The 16,321-nt window shown below is 48.0% G+C and overlaps 1 protein-coding gene across 7 annotated transcripts in view; it reads right to left on the bottom strand.

Moving 5' to 3' along the window:
- The window catches only part of LOC111846729 (tight junction protein 1-like), a 74,172-nt gene extending 67,855 nt beyond the window's left edge, over positions 1–6,317 (bottom strand). For all 7 annotated transcript variants that reach the window (XM_023817223.2, XM_072698321.1, XM_072698325.1 and 4 more), the window contains exon 1: positions 5,951–6,317. In XM_023817223.2, the coding sequence (XP_023672991.1) occupies positions 5,951–6,045 (95 nt within the window). In that variant the 5' untranslated portion in view covers positions 6,046–6,317. The remainder of the gene's footprint in view (positions 1–5,950) is intronic.
- Between the last annotated feature and the right edge of the window lie 10,004 nt (positions 6,318–16,321).

Here is a 16,321-nt window from a genome sequence, read left to right as displayed (position 1 = left end):
CCATGCTGAACCACCATCATACTGACAGAAATGAATTGCATCCAATGGTCGCCCTATAGCCTAGCACTTCCTTCAAATGTCCTCCTACTTAGCAAAGACCTCCGGTCCTAAGTTACCCAGAAACCCACTAGACATGTCCCTCTGCATGAGGGCCGAGGTCTCAGAGATCCAAGTGGTACCATCACCGCTGGTCTCCCATGTTCCAGGCACTTGGCCCTCATGTTAAGCTCCAGGAATCTCCCCCATATATCCTCCCGCATAAAGGCTGCAAAGGTCACTTACTCCCGCTCCCCGGAGGTGAGCATTTGCTCTATATCCCAGCATGCCATGTGGAAAACTGTGTTAAATGTCAGGCTAGATTTGCCCCACGGGGTCAGTAAGGCAGCTCAGCCTGAGCACCTCCAGCAATGATCTACTGTGGCAAACAGAAATTCATCTCAGCTCCAACAGAGCGTGGCCAGGTCCTCAAGCACCAATGTGAAAACGGTGCCTGTCAAAAAGCCGAGCAGTGGGTAAGGAACACGTAAGGTGCATTGTAACACACAGATCCTGCATCGGAGCAAAGACAAACACTGACAATGAATGGAAGAGGGAGGTCCACAGATCACCATCATGCCCCAAACTAATGACATCATTCCCTTATTACATCATTCCCATATTACATCATTCCCATATTACATCATTCCCTTATTACATCATTCCCATATTACATCATTCCCTTATGACATCATTCCCTTAAAAGGTAAAAAAAAAGAATTACCAGGACACCTTGAGACACAGTGGCCTTTCCAGGCGAAGGAAATGAATCTAACAGGGTGAGAGGCTCTCCTTCACTGCAGAGGAGTAACGCGGTCAGCAGCTCTGAGCCCAAAAGAACCAGCCTCCTGCCAGCCGGAGTTTTATCTCGATTTCTCGGGGCACGAGGGCCACTGCACACGAGGAAAGGTCCATTTTCAGAGGCACCGCGTAACTGACTCACTTACAGCAGTAACAGCGATTGCAGTGTCAAGCACACTCTGCGTATGAGAGTGTAACGCGAGGCAGTGAGTACACCACTTTAACACAGCGCAGCGTCCAGAAGGAACGATGCATGAAACAATCTCTAGGCCAGATTTATTTCCTATGGAGAATGATAAAAGAACATGTCATTGCTCAAGGACAACTGATAGCAATAATACAGAGCAACATATAAAGCAGGGATACCCAATCTTATCCGCAAGGGCCGGTGTGTATGCAGGTTTTTGGGATAACCTGTAGGTCAGCTGTTCAAACCCAGGTGTGAGGATTCTTTCAGCCAATCAGTCCACTAATTAGTAATCCAATTAGGGAGTTGCAGCGAAAACCCACATACACACCGGCCCTTTGCGGATAAGATTGGGTACCCCTTATATAAGGCAATACATCCCAATATATATATATGAAATATAAAACAATACCTATAATATATAAAGCAATATATCCCAATATATATAACATATCAGGCAATATATCCCAATATTTATGAAATATAAAGCAAGTTATCGAAAAGTATATATGAAATGAAGCAATACATCCCAGTATGTACAATGCATACATCTCCAGATCACACCAAGCTAAGACCACTGCAGCAGAGCCAGCCCACTGGGGGCTTTCTGCAAACGCTCCAGAAGGAGCTGCACTTCACCCACTGCCACCCCTCTGCAATGTCACACCTCATGACAGAACGTTCCCGGAGTCCGGACCTGCCGGCTTCTGATTGGGCGAGGCCGGCCGGGGCATTCCAGAGCACGCTGTGTTCATCGCTCCGTGATCTTCCTGCTCGGAGCAGAGGCCGGATGTGACAGCGGTGCCGCGTGTGCTGAATAGGGGTCCGGGGGGAGGACAGGCCCCCACGGCCCCGCAGGCTTCCCTGACCCGGCATGGCCCAGTTTAGGGCATTCCCAAAGAGCAGCCGCAGCTATCGGTACTGCCATGGATTCGATTACAGTGTTGTGGCGAATGAAACTGAATCCAAACGAAGCCATTAAGGCAGGATCCCCCCGAGAGACGGGGGTATTCCCACCCCCACAAAGAGAGGAGCTCATTAGGGCAGGTTAGACAGATCTGACAGACAGATCGAACAGACAGATTATCTGTGTAGACGCGTATCGCATTACTGTCACTGCCCTCCAAACAAACCACAAAATCCGGTACCAAGCCGAGATGTTGTCCACAAACACTGAAACACTTAAAGGAAGGTTTTGGCCACAGTGGAACAGAGGGGGGTGCATTTTTACTATTAAACGGTTAACGTTTATCATCCCAAACAAACACCGGCCCCTTGCGCCGACTATGTCAAGCAGTGGGAGATTTCTGGATAGACACTGCAGGCATCAGAACATCTGCTCTGCATCTGGACAGGTGGTGGCCGTCCGCGACAGGTGAGCTAAGGCCAAGGGATGTTTCAATTAGCTCAGTAAATATCCTCGTGTGTAAATGCCCATGAGTGAAAGGCTGAAAGCTAAACAGACCACACTGGACAAACACATCTGCTAAGCGACCACGGTAAGCAGAACTGCATGTCTTTATCCCTAATGATGATTCGGATCTCGGCTCTTCCCAGCAAGCCTACAGGAGATGCGTAATGCACTGCTCGTGCTCCCTTATGGGTGAAGAAGTCTCGCAGTAATTATTCTTGCAATGAGCTCCAACAAGGTGTTCTCTGGAGGGCTGAAGCGAGTGACTGATGAGCGCAATATTCACAGGATGAAAAATCAATTGGAATACAGGGTGGTGGTGATTTTTGGTAGCTGATGCATCCATCTCTCCCTGAGATGGCGAGAGGGCGAATGCAGGAGAAGAATGGCTCCATGTCACCACTGAAGCTCACCATCCATTTGTCAGAGTGATCAGAGGTATTACCCCAGCCAGGAATTCAACTGGGAGTAGAAAGTACAGAAAGATACCTTTGATATGAAGTGATAGGTACACAATTCCAGTGTGAAGCCATAGACAGTGAAGAACTTGCCTGAATCTGACATCTGCTCAGCTCCTCAGTATACCGCAGCCTAATCTATATGGTCTTGGTTCCGCCAATGTGTCCCTCACAGTAAGCTGAGGAAAGTCCTCTACAGCTCCTTCCTTATTCTGACCTTTGTGTCTTTGAGGTCACCGATGATCTTTCCAGTAAGGAACCTCATCGTTTCCATGGATGCTGTTTGACGGAAACAGCGCCCGCTGTAGCATGGTGCTCCAGGTTGAAGAACCGGAGGATTGGATATGTGCCTAAAGAACAGAGAAGTCTGTTCTATCCAGAATCTCACACCAACGGGATGCAACTCGACAGCCAGCAGAGTGAGACTCTGCATATGTCTAAACTACGCCAATATACAAGCCTATATATATCGGTTTCTCTGAAAAGAGACCGTTTGTCTGAAATGCATATAGATAGGGTTATTACTCGTAAAGACATTATCTTTGCAGTCATCATGAATGGCTCTTTCGCTTTGGAAGGGACAACCAATGACATTGACCTCATGCGTGACAGCACAAGAATGGGCTGCGGTGACGAAGACCAGTAATCTAGGAATCAGATCAAGCCTGGTTATAAAAACAGCATAAGCGGCATCATTTAAACTCACCGGCATCCCCTCAAGCTGCATTATGGGAAAATGCACCTACCCCACAACACTGTTAACGCCATGAGCAGAACGGACAGCGGAGCAGCATGAGTGCCCGTCACTCAAACCTATCTTCCGCACATAGCCTAAGCAAACACTGGAGGTGAGCCTGTCCCATTTCAGCGTCCCCCCCCTGCATGGATCAAACCTTTTGGCTGAGGTGATACCCAGCCCTGAATGAGCCAGCACCCCTCGACTGTGCTGAGACAGCATTCTGTGGTCTATCCCAGGGCATCCCCCCCCCCAACACCCGTTGTAAACAAGTTTAACTGGATTATCTGTCATAAATTATCGATGAGAATAAGATAAACATGCGCAACCTAAAACGGGAAGAAGACGGCTCCCCGCCACGGCTTCACACCCATCTGGTCACTCGCATGACATCTGACACGACCGCCATCCCACTCGCCCGCACCCTGTCCCCGGAGCCCACCCGTCTTTGCTGATCGCTTAGGTTACCACCAGGATGAGTCTCCAGAGGTCAAGAGCCTATTGGAACGGGGTTCAGCTCGCACTCACGCCTCCTCTAGGCCACTGCATTGTTAGCGGTGTGAACAACTAAGACAGCAAGGAACATGAGGACTGTGAGGACTATATGCAGGGATATGGCGCATGTAGAAATGCAGTGATATGCCACATGCGGAAACATGAGGACTGTGCGGACTATATGCAGGGATATGGCGCATGTAGAAATGCAGTGATATGCCACATGCGGAAACATGAGGACTGTGCGGACTATATGCAGGGATATGGCGCATGCAGAAACATGAGGACTGTGCGGACTATATGCAGGGATATGGCGCATGCAGAAACATGAGGACTGTGCGGATTAAATGCAGTGATATGCCACATGCGGAAACATGAGGACTGTGCGGATTAAATGCAGTGATATGCCACATGCGGAAACATGAGGACTGTGCGGATTAAATGCAGTGATATGCCACATGCGGAAACATGAGGACTGTGCGGATTAAATGCAGTGATATGCCACATGCGGAAACATGAGGACTGTGTGGATTAAATGCAGTGATATGCCACATGCGGAAACATGAGGACTGTGCGGACTATATGCAGAGATTTAGCGCATGCGGAAACATGAGGACTATCTGGACTAAATGCAGAGATACGGCGCATGTGGAAACATGAGGACTATCTGGACTAAATGCAGAGATACGGCGCATGTGGAAACATGAGGACTGTGCGGACTATATGCAGAGATTCAGCGCATGCGGAAACATGCAGGCAATACGGCGCATGTGGAAACATGAGGACTATCTGGACTAAATGCAGAGATACGGCGCATGTGGAAACATGAGGACTGTGCGGACTATATGCAGAGATTCAGCGCATGCGGAAACATGCAGGCAATACGGCGCATGTCGAAACATGAGGACTGTGTGGACTATATGCAGCGATATGGCGCATGTGGAAACATGAGGCGATACGGCGCATGCGGAAACATGAAGACTGTGCGGACTACATGTAGGTGATGCACAACTGGCAGAGATAAAGAGCACCGCGTGAAGGCTCCCATCCTCCGGGGGCTGACTAATCAGCCACTGCAACAGTAACAGCTCTGTTATCATTCTCCCTCATGCACACCCCGTATTACAGTCAGGGTGTATTAGCCATGATGGCCAGTCATCTTATGGCATTTGGACACTGATACATATGTAATAGAAACAGTTGAATAATACCAGAAGGTTAGGCTGCCCCTTAGCCTGGCAGCTAACAGTACTAACTTTTTCATATTGCTGAATTTTGTGGCTTTACCCTAAGATCTTGTTAAAACTGCACTGGAGCGGATTCACAACTGTTATGGTGCGATATCGCCTCTTAAAACACAGTATCTGTTGTGGCTCAGTGTGGACACACACTGTTAGACCCCACAACACACCTCAAAACACACACACACACATAGGCAAATCCCACAACACACACACACACACACACACACACCAACCCCCCCCCCCCAAACATGCACTCTGACAGACCCATACTGCGCCGCGTCCCCCTTGCCACCAGCCGAACGCAGACCGCAGCGCCGCGGAGCTCTAGCCGGCCCGGGGGCTCCATCTCTCCCAAGCCAACCGTGTCACGAAGAGAGCCCCCCCCCCCTCCTTTCCCGAGCGGGGCAAAGCTAACAGGCTAATGCTGCGGAGCGAGCCTAAGCATAATGGCCGAGCCACCCCCACCCCCTCCGCCCACTCGTCCGGAGGTACCGCCACGGCCGTCCCACCGCCGGCCGGCCGCCCGCACCCTCCGCTCCGTCACCGTTCGGCATCCGCATCCGCGCCGACGGTCCTACTCACCACATTTTCCTCCTAGGGGGAAGGCAGTGCTCCTTGTTGATCGCAGTCACTCCCAGGGCCAACTGCATGACAGTGATGTATTTCTGATATTTCATTTTGAGTCGTACCGCGAATCCGCGCACCACGAACCGGCATCAGCGATCGCGCAACGTCTACAGCCAGGCGTCCGCCCGCATCCCAACGCCATTTCCAGCGCCGAGGAGGCGACGGAGAAGGCGCTCCCCAAGGAGCTCAGCGCTGCCGCTGCCCATGTCTGCGGTGACCCTCCGATCCCATCAGCGCTCCGAATAGACGGCTAATCCGCTCGCTTTCGGTCAGGACCGGAGCATCGCTCGGTCTCTCCAGCTCCCCCCCCCCGGTCACGGCACTTTTGTAACCCCCCCCCCCCAAAACAAGAAACTCTCACCGAACGCCGCAGCACCCAAACGTCCGTGTGTAAGGCAAGGGAGGGATAAAAAGAGAGGGAGAGAGAGAGGGAGAGGGGGAGACCAGAGAGAGGGAGGGAGCGAGGGAATTAGACAGAAGGAGGGTATAGCACTCAGTAGAAATCTTCTTAAAACTGTCAGATTTGGTATTTTACATGAAAACAAAAGCTGTTAGGAAGTGACACACATTGATTCAATTCAATGACATTTTTTGCTATAAATGGTCCAAACCAGTGCACAGGTACTGGGGATGTTTCAAAGCCTGTGCTTGCAATGACTTAATGAGACTGATTGTGAGATCCGTAGTGGAGGACACAAAGTTTGGGCTGTCCAGCAGTATACGCCGTCAACATCCCTGCTGGTTAGGGGAGCAATCTGACTGAAAGCCAAGTCCCCCCCCCCCCCTGCCAAAAGCCTGCCAGATCTGTGACCATGATCAAAAGAAATTCAGAGAGGGGCTTCTCAGTGGCGTTTGCCTGCTGTACCAATGCCCCATCAGGCCATATAAAGGTTCTGACACACATTTTCTGCATCCATTTTGCATAATTCGAAGTTTGAAGGTTAATACTTGGGGTGACTGGGACGTGAATCTTGAAGAATTGATATAATTGATATAGTTTCAAAAGTAAGACTGGTTGGAAGAAATAATGAATTGACTTATACAGTTTCGGAGTCCTGCCTGCTGTGTAGTACAAAACAAGATAAAGACAGACACATAGTAAATATGTATATGTTTTTAAAGAGAGTTACAAAACAGCTACATGAATACTGCTGTTTACATGATTTCCTGCACAGGCTCCACAGTGGTCATGAAAAGTACAGAGCGAAATCCCACAGCAACGCTGAACCACGAGCAATGAAAACAGCAGCTCTGTAAAACAGCCTAGTCCTGGTCCTACTTATTAATGATGGATGTGGTTGCATCACAGGAACAGTGAGCTGACTGAGACACACAGGCATACACAGAGACACAGCCCTGGGCATATTTCTGTGCATGCAGCCTGTGTGTTTGCGTATTTGCTCACGTAATGGAGACGCAGCCCTTCATACTTCTGCACTCCACCCTGCATAATGCGCACATGTTCTAAGAAGGAAGAAAGACTAATTAATGTTACACTTATTATACTTATTTTAATGATAATACATTCATAAATCCAAACAGACACAAAATCTTGGTGCTGCAAGCGTTCAACCATAGAGAAACACATTTACGTCAATCGCGTCACGAGCATCGATCGTGTTGTGAGCAAACTCGTGTATCCGCATGCGGAAAAGTATGAACGGGCCTTACCACACGCACACACAGACACACACACATCCACAGATTAGGCAGAATAAGACACATAGACACACACACTCCAGGTGATAATCCATAAAACCAAAATACTTATCAGAATCCTTCCACTAAACTGTTAAATGCCACCATTCCAGAGAAGTCAGTGAGATACCAGCCACAGAGATATGCCTGATATGCTTGAAGCATTAGAGTGCTGTTCCTCTAAATAAATAGAAAATACATCTGCCAAACTTCTTCCAACCTGGAATAATAGATTTGCAAATGTAGGATTTGTTTAAATAGAGATTTCCATTTCGATCAGCACCCACCTTAATGTGCAGATTATCCGTGCAATAAAGTGCCACACGTCACCCACACGTCACCCAAACGTCAGCCACACGTCAGCCACACGCTACCGACACGTCACTCAAACGTCACCTAAACGTCACCCACACATCACCCACACGTCACTCAAATGTCACCCACACGTCAGCCACACGTCAGCCACACGCTACCGACACGTTACCCACACGTCACTCAAACGTCACCCACACGTCACCCAAATGTCAGCCACACGTCAGTCACACGCTACCGACACGTCACCCACACGTCACTCAAACGTCACCTAAACGTCACCCACACATCACCCACACGTCACTCAAATGTCACCCACACGTCATCCACACATCATCCACGTTACCCACACGTCACTCAAATGTCATCCACACGTCAGCCATACATCACCCACAAGTCATCTTCAATCACATGACCTACTGCTATAAGATTCACTCTGCATCCATGCACACAGTCATGGACTCTCACACTACAAGGTCCTATACATGAAAATATCTCCTTATATGCAAGCTCAAACCAAGAGATCCAGCATACAAATATCTAGCTGAAAACACACACAGATACACAAGAATGCCATGTCCACCATCAGAGGAGTCGGCATATAGGCAGGAACTTCCAGTCACAGTCTGGCATATAGATCAATACGGTCCCCCCCTGAGCTCCAATGGGACACATGACCACAGAAATGAGGGAGGAACCCCTCCCAGAAAGCACCACCCCCCCCAATCAGCACCACTCCTGGTCAGCCCCCCCCCCCCCCCCAGTCAGCACCCTCCCAGACTGCATGCCCCTCACAGTCAGCACCTCACCCCAGTCCGCACCCCCGACAGTCCCCAAACTCCCAATGCACATACGGACATGGCATTACCCCAGAGTGACATAGTAGCGGGCATCGCCGTGGTGCTCAGGGGAAGCGGCAGCCCCGTGTCCATTCCCCATCCTGTGCCCAGGTTCTGCTCTATCGGCCTGTTCTGGGATCAGTGTGAGCGCCCACGGCTGCAGCGTTGTGATTTATGGCTCCTCAGCGGGGAACCGGACAGGCGGCCCTGGCTGCCAGCTCGGGTTACGGTCGGTGGGCAGAGTTCACGGGTCGCTGGGCACGCCGCCGTCGTTTCACAGGGCTCCTGGGGGAGACGGCCACCCAGCCTTGGCACTCGTCTTTTTGTCACCTGGTCCAGAGTCACACAGTCGCTCCAGCCCGATCCTGGAGATGGCCCAGAAGGCCAGCTATCTTCTTTTTTCTTTTTTGGTATCGTTTACCCTGCGTATCGATACTCTTGTTGTAAATATTCTGCCAGACATACTTGCATGCTGTCATGTACAGTAATTGCTTCTTTCTCTCTCGTTTTGTCTTTGTATAGCATCCTCGAGTATTAGAAAGGCACTAAAAAAAATGAAACGTATTACTATTTTATTATAAATCGCAGAGAATCCCAAGGGAGCTTGTTTCTGTTTCTCAGACCCCTCAGGGTCTGACTGTTCCTCACCAATTCAGTCGGCAAAGTGGTTACGCAAATGGACTCACAAAAGGTTTGCAGGTCTGAATCCCAGGAGGAGGAATCGCTGCTGCACCCTCAACACGTCATTAAGCTTTTATAGCATCAATCTGGCTGCTTAAAAACCCGGAAGCTGTTCCCTGCAAACATGACTGCAAGGCACCTGAGAGCAAGACATCTTTCTAAGAGCCTTTCGTTGTTAGTTCAGAGACAATATATTTCTGCGTGACTTTTAAAGCTGAAGTTGGAGTGCCACCATCCAGTGAGTGTTTCACAGAGATGCAGGACACAGCCTGTTTTTATGTGAAGGCCTCGCACTGCATGTTAGACATCTAAGGTGTACAGTTGGACCTCATGTTCCAACTGGAAGTGCAGAATCATTAGGGTCTGTAGAAGAGGTAGCGGTAAATTACACCAGCAGAAAGTCGCAACGCAACAGCAGCCCAGCAGAATCTATTAGCCGGTTCTCATTCTACACCCACACGGCGAATTCCCAGGAGACCTCTGCCTCCTGACCTGTGAAAGGCAGCGGTGATGTGAAGGTTACTGGGCGGCATCTCAGCCAGTTGCAGGAGAGCCTCTGATGGCATCATCTTCTTTCTGGGCTCAGCAAAACTCACATCCAGCATGTTTACCCGCTCAATAACAGCTTTGTACTTCAGAATCTCTATGTGTTCGTATCCCTCCCGTCAAAAAACAAATAGAGACTAAAGGAGTGTTTTAATTTCAAGGTGAAAGCTATAGAAAGTGGGAGATGACCTCAACAAGCATGTGCTAATGTGATTAATTGCATTTCGGCACACACTGCATAGGGTAGCCAATCAGAGGAGACTGTTCCAGGTAAATCGAAAACCAACATCTTTTCTGCAGTTTTTTCCCATGAATCTGTAGGCATTTGCTTGAATTCTGGGCTATCTTTCCCAGTTCATAGATAATGTATTCAGTCAGCTGAAGGTGCATCAGTCAAGGGGGTGAAGGTGGGCCAACAGCGAGACGAAAGATGGGCAGACCTTTGAAGGACACGGGTAAGAAGGCGATCCATTAACAGCAAGCACCCATATGAAGATATATTCAGACAGAGACACATACTGAAGTCAGCCATTCCGAACGTAGAGGAATTAGCAGATATATTCACATACATCGTATGTACACAAATGCTCTCCCACGTGTTTTTCACATAAATACCCAGACGGAGAACCCCCCCACTAGTCCAGCTCAATCCTCACACTGAAGAGTGAGGTCACAGTGTGCCATACGATAAGATACGACACGGTACAAGATTTTTATTTGCTATTTGTGCATAAAACCAACATTCCAGGCACATTGGAATTCTTGTGCAGAGCTCTCTCAGAGTCAAGTTAGTAGAAACACTTATTTACAGAAAGATAGAGCACAGAGCAAGAGCGTGCTGCAGTAACCATACACATGCAGTTAGCATGCTGCCCCTCATGCCGCAGTGAATGTGCACATGCAGTTAGCATGCTGCCCCCCGTGCTACAGTGAATGTGCACATGCAGTTAGCATGCTGCCCCCCGTGCCGCAGTGAATGAGCACATGCAGTTAGCATGCTGCCCCCCCGTGCCACAGTGAATGTGTGTGTGCAGTTAGCATGCTGCCCCCCGTGCCACAGTGAATGTGCGCATGCAGTTAGCATGCTGCCCACCATGCTCCCTGAGTCGTCACACTGCAGTCCCATCCATTCATCATGGGCGTGCAGTCTGGCCTGCATGCCCCGGTGGTCTGCTATTCCTGCTTGTTTGTGCACATATGTGCATGTTTTAACCTCCACCCAAGAATCACTATCTACAGGATGACCTTTTTGTGACACAAAAACTGCCCTTCTCCATCGGTCTGGAGAACAATCCATCACCTGCACTTGCCAAGTCCTGGGGGGGTCTCGTTATCCAGATACCCCTCTTCTTTCCACATGTTCCCCTGCCTGGGGGTCAACACCATCAGTGTAACCCCCTTACAGTATTTCCTTCCACTAACTGATCACAGCAGCTGCCCTCTTGAATTTTTATTTCTCTCGAACAAAAAAGACCTACAGGACTTTAACTCCTGAATCTGAACAGGAGCAATTCAGGAAGCAAGAGTTATTGACTGTTTTTTTCCACCCCCACTGCTAACAGGCTAACATTGCTGCCATTATTTATGGCCGCTTCTCACAGAGGAGGATGTACCGTGACCACATGCACGTGCGGGGAAAGTCTCCAGGCTGCAGGAGGCAGTGCAGTGCTCTGTCTTTAACTTCCATCCAGCTAGCAGCAAACTAACTGGCAAAAAGAGCACAAGAGAGAAGACAATGAGAAAAGGGTCCCCCACCTCATACAAAGAGAGCCACATTGACATATTTGCAAGCAATTACCTGAGGAAAAAAATCACAAAAAAGAAACAAGCAGAATACAGTAAGGGACATTTCTCAGACCCCAACCTCACCTTGCTGCAATATGCCATGTAAGTTTAAGTGAAGAGCTGGCAGCCTGTATAGAGCAGCTAATGGTGGGAAGAGGCGGAATGACAGATACTATGCAAAAGTTCTTCAAGAGGACAACCATGGCTTTAGGCAAGCAATAGGAGAGCTGGGAGTGAGACGGAGTGGTATCACAAAAGCCCCAGAAGGTGGGAGTGAGACGGAGTGGTATCACAAAAGCCCCAGAAGGTGGGAGTGAAACAGAGTGGTATCACAAAAGAAAAAAGAAAAAAAATTGCTTTGCACAAGTGAAGAGACGACTTTTAATTTACATTTGAAACGTCCAGAGGGCTCCACTAATATAATTCTTCGAGTATAGGATTAACTCAAACCAGCTGAGAGAGATAATGGTGAGGATGGATGGAAACCATCTGAATGGTAACGATCACAATTCAGGACAAGCACGTGTCACTTCCTGTTACATCTAATGTAGGGGGTCACTGCGGCCATGGCACCTACTGTGGTCTTAGTGGAAGAAACGCTGTTCATCATCACAGCAGTGAAAGGATGAAGATTACTGCAGAACAAGCCCAGGGTGCTTTGCATCACTGTCCAAAGCCTAAAACATCCCCCTTCACAATGGTACGTACTGGCTTTTCACAGAGGCTATTTTGTTCTACATGCACACACTTGGGTTACTACCGAAGCACTTCAGGTTACCAGCCTTGAGGGTTAGGAGTTTATTGTGGGATTTGAAACTATGACATTCTGGTGATAAGCTACAATCTGTAATAACCTAGGCAACATAGCACATTGTGAAGATCCCCAGTCTGTATTCGAGACACTGTCCAGAGGTGGACACTTACATCCCAGAATAAGAGCACTAAGATTTGATGCATTTTTGTTGAATGATTACAGTCCATATAGCTATATTTAACTGAAATGAGTGTGACTAAAAGTATTTAAACTTACAACACCCCCCTACAGGACAATCCTAAAAATAATATTTTCTGAGGGCAGGCACTGAAATAGGACACGATGTGTGATGTTGCTTTTGCGACATAACTGTAAACACCGGCCGCTTACTTCAGCGGGAAGCCAGACTTTGCATAAAGAATCTTGAGCGTGTTTCATAACTAAAGTCCCTGAGTGCGAACGCTGCCCTTGAACGTAGTGAATCTCTGCACATGTTCTGCTTGTTGGTTTTCCGCTGGGCTAAGCACATGTGGACAGGGCGGTGGATGGGGGCCAGTGCCGCTCCACAAAGCAGCCCCCTTCCTGCCGGGCGCTGCTGCTTATTCATATCGCCTTTCTTATGATTGAAGACCGTTGTCTGAAGATGCCGACAGCCTGCCTGCTTGGAGAAGTGCACAGGAACTCAAACCGTTCAGCTACCCGAGACTGTTTATAACAATGCAGCTACTGTAATGTAGGCAGTATGTTACTGTATTTCTCCAGTTGGAGAATTGTTAGGCTGAGCTAAGAATCATAAAGGGGAATGTGAAAGCAGGACCAGGGACCTTGAAGCCCACTGGGGCAGAGCCAGACTCTCATGTTCATCGTCTGCACTGGACGACACGGCAAACCCACTGGGACGCGAACCCATCCTGACCTGAGCCCCGTTTCTCTTTTTTACGGCTTTACACTATGGCGGCCTCTCACATAAAAGTGCATTGAAAAACTTGACCTTTAAAAAATATACCTTTCCATATGTCTAATTTCTATACTCAGTCATGAGGGCACAGTCAGCCAAGAGCCTCTGTGAGGAAGTAGGGGACAGGAAGCAGTGGACACCCTGGATGGGGACAGGAAGCAGTGGACACCCTGGATGGGGACAGGAAGCAGTGGACACCCTGGATGGGGACAGGAGGGACAGGGCACCCTGGATGGTATGATGATGTACATCATACACACACACACACACACACACACAGATTTGTAATTATATCTTTGTGGGGACTATTCATTCATTTCTATGGGGAAAACAGTAATCCCAACATGACAACCCTAACCCCAACCCAGCCCTAACCTTAACCATAAGTAACCAAACAAAATACAAGCCTCTGGACATTTTTAGTTTTTTGATTGCATTCACAGATCTTTGTGGGGACCTGAAAAATGATCCCCACAACGTCAAAATAACAGGTTTTTATCACATTGTGGAGGACATTTGGTGACGGTGACGTCTCAGCCTGGTGATTCTCTGCATTCCAGGGCCACACTGTGTGTCAGGCCGCTGTGCGGCAGGCCGCTGTGCACAGACGCAGAGCCCCAAGGAGAGCGAGACACATCGATTGCACAGCCCAGGAGCTGCAAGGATGCATAATATCGTTAGTATTAAAAAAAACGTACCAGGCATTACAGACAGAATTACTGTGGCTTTCATCCACGGATCTGGTTCAGATGCAGCTGTCTTGCAGGCGGCATTGACTGGCAGTGTTTAGCGAGAAAATCTCTTTTCAAGCTCCGTACTGTTTTGCTTTGCTGGTGTATTTTCCTGTTTCAATCTCCTGTGCTACGTTAGTGCAAACCCAAAGGTCAATCTGCTGCCGCTTTTAGAAATTCTGCGTTTGGTTTTTATGAGACAAATGCTCACGGGCATTGTGGAAGGTACTATAGAATTCCAGATAAGAACAGACCAGCTGCAGCACTACAGCAGAGATAGCATTAATTAGGAAAACATGCGGCTCCAGGGGCTATCAGGCAAACTGCAGGTCCCTATTCCTGACCAGCTCTTCAGCTGAAATGGGGCAATCAACTCCAAATGCAAAACGACTGCGTGGATTCAAAGATTCCAGCTGTGCGCGAGGCAGATGTGGTCATATGCCTGTCCTTTACGCCACTTTGGTACAACTTTGGCTGATTTTAAGCATGCAAAATAAATACATCTGACCTTGATCTTGACCTTTAACTTTTCTGCGGTGCAAGCAAAACACGTTCAGTTCCGCATCAATTACACGTTAACTGATAATTAGCCAGAAATACTGAATGGTCAGTTTCACGCTGCAGCATCGTGTCATCAAAAAGGACCCAGATGATGTGAGTAGAATAATTTCCTGGTGGATATAGTACTGACAGAACATTCATCCATTTTCCAGAATCACTTAAGCAATGCAAGGGGGTGGAACTACGGCAGGAGGCTCAGAGCAGGAGGGGGGCAGACCCGTGCAGGCATGGCTGACACGTGAGACACACACATGTATAGGCACAGCAAAGGGCCACCGACCTGTCTGCGACAGGAATGGCGGGAACAGGAACCAAATCTACTACCAGAGACAGGATGAGACACAGAAAGGGCTTCTCAGAACTCAGCAGCGGCATCATGGCAGGTCAGTCAGAGGAGAGTGATGAAAAAACTGTTGTAGTTTGGTTTTACTTGAACTTTATATTTACTCTACCGTCTATAAATTATGTTTACTTCACTTATATTTAATTTAAAAAGCTCACCTCCTTTATACATGACTATCATAAAAAATAACGCCTACAGAAAGAGTGAGTACAGTTCACCCCCGGCAGGAACTAGCTGCCGCTAGGGGTCCTCATTTGCTCAGTTTACACCGATGCTTTCGGTTTTGGTTCTTGAACAGACTGAATATCAAATAACCAAACATATCGTAGCGCCAGTGAGATGGCTTTTTCCGGCGGGTCTCGCGTAAATAGCCACATGCGTTATTGTTACAAAGTCGTGCTGTATCCTCGGTGTATGTAAATGTGTTTGATCTCCGATCTGTGCCAGTTGCTCGCCTGTTTCCCTGCCCTCTGAAAATAGTTCCCATGTACGTGCCGTACAGTCCAGCGTCAGACTTTGCGTTTCCCAGTTATGTATGCTGTAGTTGGGCTTGGCATGTCTGTTAGTCTTTTTAATGGCTATCATTAAAGAGCTGCGCTTCGGTTTCATTTCATCGCTGCGATGACTCGGTCTGCCAAAAGCTACGTACATTTTATGAAATTTCCGATGGCCTAAACAATTCTGTATTATGACGGAATTCAATATGCAAACCTCTCCTGATGTATAATAAAGTCGATCATTTCCTAAAATATAATGAAATGATTATATAACATTATATTAATTAAAAAGACGTTAAAAATAGCCCGTTCATTCTCGTTGTTGCAACGTGAAAACAATGTAAGTAAAAGCATAATTAATGACACGCATGCTCAGGCAGTGTCACGTGTTTCTTTAAGGTTTAAACTATCAATTTTGTAACAGCTTTGAATTTTATTCCTGCGCAGCAGGCTAAGATAATGTTAGTCAATCTGGTGTCTAACAAACCTGAAATCAACGTGAACCAAACGATGTTATGATAGTCTTCCAAGACATATTATTTTGTGAAGTAAGACACTTTCCGGTATGAGACTCTAAATGTCCTAAGAAAGTAGCCCTTGGGCGTTGAGCATAAATGAATG

This window comes from Paramormyrops kingsleyae, chromosome 13 (genome assembly GCF_048594095.1).
Source record: "Paramormyrops kingsleyae isolate MSU_618 chromosome 13, PKINGS_0.4, whole genome shotgun sequence".
Classification (NCBI taxonomy): Eukaryota; Metazoa; Chordata; class Actinopteri; order Osteoglossiformes; family Mormyridae; genus Paramormyrops; species Paramormyrops kingsleyae.
This window is presented reverse-complemented; position numbering and strand designations above follow the sequence as displayed.